General features: G+C 40.8%; 1 protein-coding gene across 1 annotated transcript in view; it reads right to left on the reverse strand.

The window, feature by feature from the left end:
- Positions 1–3,624, reverse strand: part of CBG27289 — a gene marked incomplete at both ends in the record, with an annotated part of 11,431 nt that overhangs the window by 4,132 nt on the left and 3,675 nt on the right. The window contains 4 exons of the mRNA XM_045238336.1: positions 406–949; positions 1,448–1,876; positions 2,196–2,345; positions 2,396–2,500. Coding sequence (XP_045100664.1) covers positions 406–949; positions 1,448–1,876; positions 2,196–2,345; positions 2,396–2,500 — 1,228 coding nt within the window. The remainder of the gene's footprint in view (positions 1–405; positions 950–1,447; positions 1,877–2,195; positions 2,346–2,395; positions 2,501–3,624) is intronic.

The following is a 3,624-nucleotide window of genomic DNA, read 5'->3' on the forward strand; positions in this document are numbered from 1 at the left end:
CGAATGGTGTTTTTATATTTTGAAAATTCCGAACCAGTGGCCTAGAAAATTGAAATTATCGGTCACCAGGCCAATGGGTTGGAACTGTATTAAAATCTTGAAATTTTTAGCTTCCTAGCTCAAAGTGTCGTGGAATATGATGTATTGTCTGCAAACACCAAACTACAGTAACATCATATCTTACGACACTTTGAACTAGAAGGCTGAAATTTCCAGAGTTTCGGTAAGAGAACATGTGGAATTCAATGGTGATGTTGGTTTTTGAAAAAAGAAGAAAGAACTCAGAAAACCCTGAATTGAATTAATCAAGTTTTAGAAATTTCAAAACTGAAAAAAATACAAATTCTCGAAAATTGTCATAGATGGCCTAGAATCTCAAAATTCTCTTCCAAATCACAAACAAACCTCAATAGGGAATCCATCAATAACCCATGAAATAAGGACAACCAATTTCTCATATTTCCCAACTAATGGAACCAAATCGATTATCGATTTTGGTTGATTACAAATCGGGCATTTAGTTGTCTCCGGTGAAAAATTGGGATCGATTTCATAAGTATCGATTGGAAGGTCTGATTTCTCATCCATAATTTCACTTGCTGATGACGTTGTTGGACATTGCTCATGTCTAATTCCAGAAGACGTTGACGCCATTGGACATTGCTCATCATCAATCTCTTCTTTGACTTCTGGATCACATAGCTCATTTTTGATTTCTGAAGACGTCGTTAGAAATTGCTCATCATTAACTTCTTCTTTCACTTCTTGCAGACATTGCTCATCCCAAATTCTCTCCGATTTCAATCCCTCTTTTGGCTCTATTTTGATCACAAAATTATCCACTTTTTCTTCCGTTTCCGTGTAATCAAATCGCAATTCCGACGAATCTGGTTCTCCAGATTTTCGAACTTCTTCCAGAATTTTGAAACTGGGATACTCTTCCGGTGGCCTAGAAATTTGAAATTGAATAAAAGTTCGGCCATCAAATGTTTATTTGAGTCATTTTGCCATGATGATTTTCCTAGGCCATCGTAGTTAATGGTCCAGAAATGACCAGTCATTCAACTGGCAAGTTTTTATGCCATCGCCATTGTGGCCTACAAAAATCATTTTGCAAAAGTTAGGCCACCATGTTGAAAGGACCTAAAAACACGTCAGGTGAATATCAGGACATATCTAGGTCATTTAGCACGATGGCCTAGAAAAACCAACCTACAAAAGTTAGGCCACCGTGTTAAAATGGCTTAGAAAATTTACAAGATGAATACCAGGTCATTTCTAGGCTATTCAGCTTGGTGGCCTAAAAAATCCATTTGCGAAAGTTAGGCCACCATGTGAAAATGGTCTAGGAAATCCACCAGGCTGCTTCTGGACCTTAAACTACTGTGGCCTAGAAATTCGAATTAAAAAAAGTTCGGCCACCAAAATTTTTTTCCAAAAAATTTACCTGAATTCCTCCGGTTTTTGCTCTTCTTCTGGCTCGATTTTCACATTCCATTGAGACAGAATTTCTGGAATTGATTGCTCATTTCGAGTTTCAGTAGACGTCCCAGGAGAAAATTCAGGTTTCTGTCGTTCAGAAGCTGTACAAACTGGGCCAGATGACGTGAAAAATGAAGAACATGAAATTTCAGAACCTCCAGAAGACCTTGGCTTCGATGATATCGTGGAAGAAGACGTTGAAGATTGCACAGTATTTCTGCCCACATAATTCCGGATCACAACTTTTTTCGGATCATTTTGGAATTTTTGGGATTCAGAAGCAGATGACGTGGCATACGAAAAGCCACCTAGCATTCTGGAGCCTTCAGAAGACGTCAGAGCTCCCCACGATTGCTCAGCTTTTCTCTTCACAACTCTCCGAATCTTAATATCTCTGTTTTCAGTCAGAAACTGAGCAATGGCGTTCGAAGTGTCCGCTGGCCTAGAAAAGTCAACTTGAAAAAGTTAGGCCACTAAGGTTAATGGCCTAGAAAACCTACAAAGTCAATGTCAGACCATCCAAGGCTATTTAGCATGGTGGCCTAGAAAATTCACGTTGATAAAGCTCGGCCACCACGTAAAAATGGCCTAGAAAACGCACCAGGTCAATATCAGGTCGTTTCTAGGCCATTTAGCATGGTGGCCTAGAAAACTCAAATTGCAAAAGTTAGGCCACCGTCTTAAAATGGCCTAGAAAACCAGCATTCACTCACCGAACTTTTTGTTGCCCTGATTGCTCAGAAGTTTCTGGAGTCGAATAATAAGATAAACCAGCAGGAATTTTTCCAGATTGCTCAGCTTTGGACTTCAAAATTCGTGGAATCAGAATCTTTATTGGACCACCGGCTTCTGACTCAGCTGGCCTAGAAAATGGAAATTTCGAAAAAGTTCGGCCACCACAAAAAAAACTGACCTGGATCCATTCTGTGGCGTGCTTCCAGATTGCTCAGATTTGTCTTCCACATTTTCTTGAATCAGAAAATTTTTTGGAACGGTTTTTTGAAGAAATTCAGCTGTCCTAGAAATACAAAAATTGAGAAAATTAACAAATTTTTTTAACAAACATATTTTTCACAAATTTTGAATTTTTCCGTTTTTTTTTGTATGGTAAAAAATGGGATTCTAGCTGGAGGTATAACTGCAGCTGGAGTTGGAGCTAGAGATATAACAAGAGGTATAACTGGAGCTAGAAGTATAACTGAAGTTGGAGGTATAATGTGGTTATTCAGTGAGAAGCAATTCAGCAAATTGCTGGTTTTTTCCTTATGCAGAAAGCAGAAAAATCAGCAATTTTGCTGGGGCCGCGGAAGCGAAAATGCTGGAGTTTTCTAGGCCATGTGAACTCGTCCTCCTCCCCGTGAAGTACACGACAAAAGTCGGAGCGAGACCCAACCGGGAAATTCGTTGCGCCTTTAATCTTGTGGCGATTTACGGTGAAATGTTCTTGTCGTGTACTTCACGAGGAGGAGGACGAGTTCACATGGCCTAGAAAACCCCAGCAATCTCGCTGGCGCGGCCGCAGCAAAATTGCTGGTTTTTCTGCTTTCTGCATGAGAAAAAAACCAGCAGTTTGCTGAATTGCTTCTCACTGTATAACCCCATAACTGGAGATGGAGGTATAACTGAAGCTGGATGTATCACTGAAACGGGAGGTATACCTGGATCTAAAGGTATAACTGGTGCTGAAACTGGACATGAAGGCAAAACTGGAGCTAGAGCTGGACCTGGAGGTATAACTGAATCTGGGGCTATAACTGAAGCTAGAGATACTACTAGAGCAAGCGATATAACTGGAGCTAGCGGTATAACTAAAGCTTGAGCTAATGCTGGAGGTATAGCTGAAGCTGAAGGCATAACTGAAGCTGGAGGTATAATTGGAGCTAGAGGCTTAACTGAAGCTGGCCATACTTGTAATCCGGGCCTTTGCCGGGCCTTCGCGGGCCCTGCCATAACTTCTTTCAGAATCAATTTTTCGAACCAACTCAATCAGGTATGATAGAGCTCCACGAGTACTACAAAGCGGTATTGTTTGGAATACTGTATCTTATCTATGAACAGAGTTACAGAGCAAAAGGAGCAAAAAAACGGAGGCCCGCCCCGGGCCTGCCGGGCCCTGCGAGAAAAGCCACTTTATGATCTGTA

This window comes from Caenorhabditis briggsae, assembly GCF_000004555.2.
Source record: "Caenorhabditis briggsae complete genome, chrV, whole genome shotgun sequence".
Classification (NCBI taxonomy): domain Eukaryota; kingdom Metazoa; phylum Nematoda; class Chromadorea; order Rhabditida; family Rhabditidae; genus Caenorhabditis; species Caenorhabditis briggsae.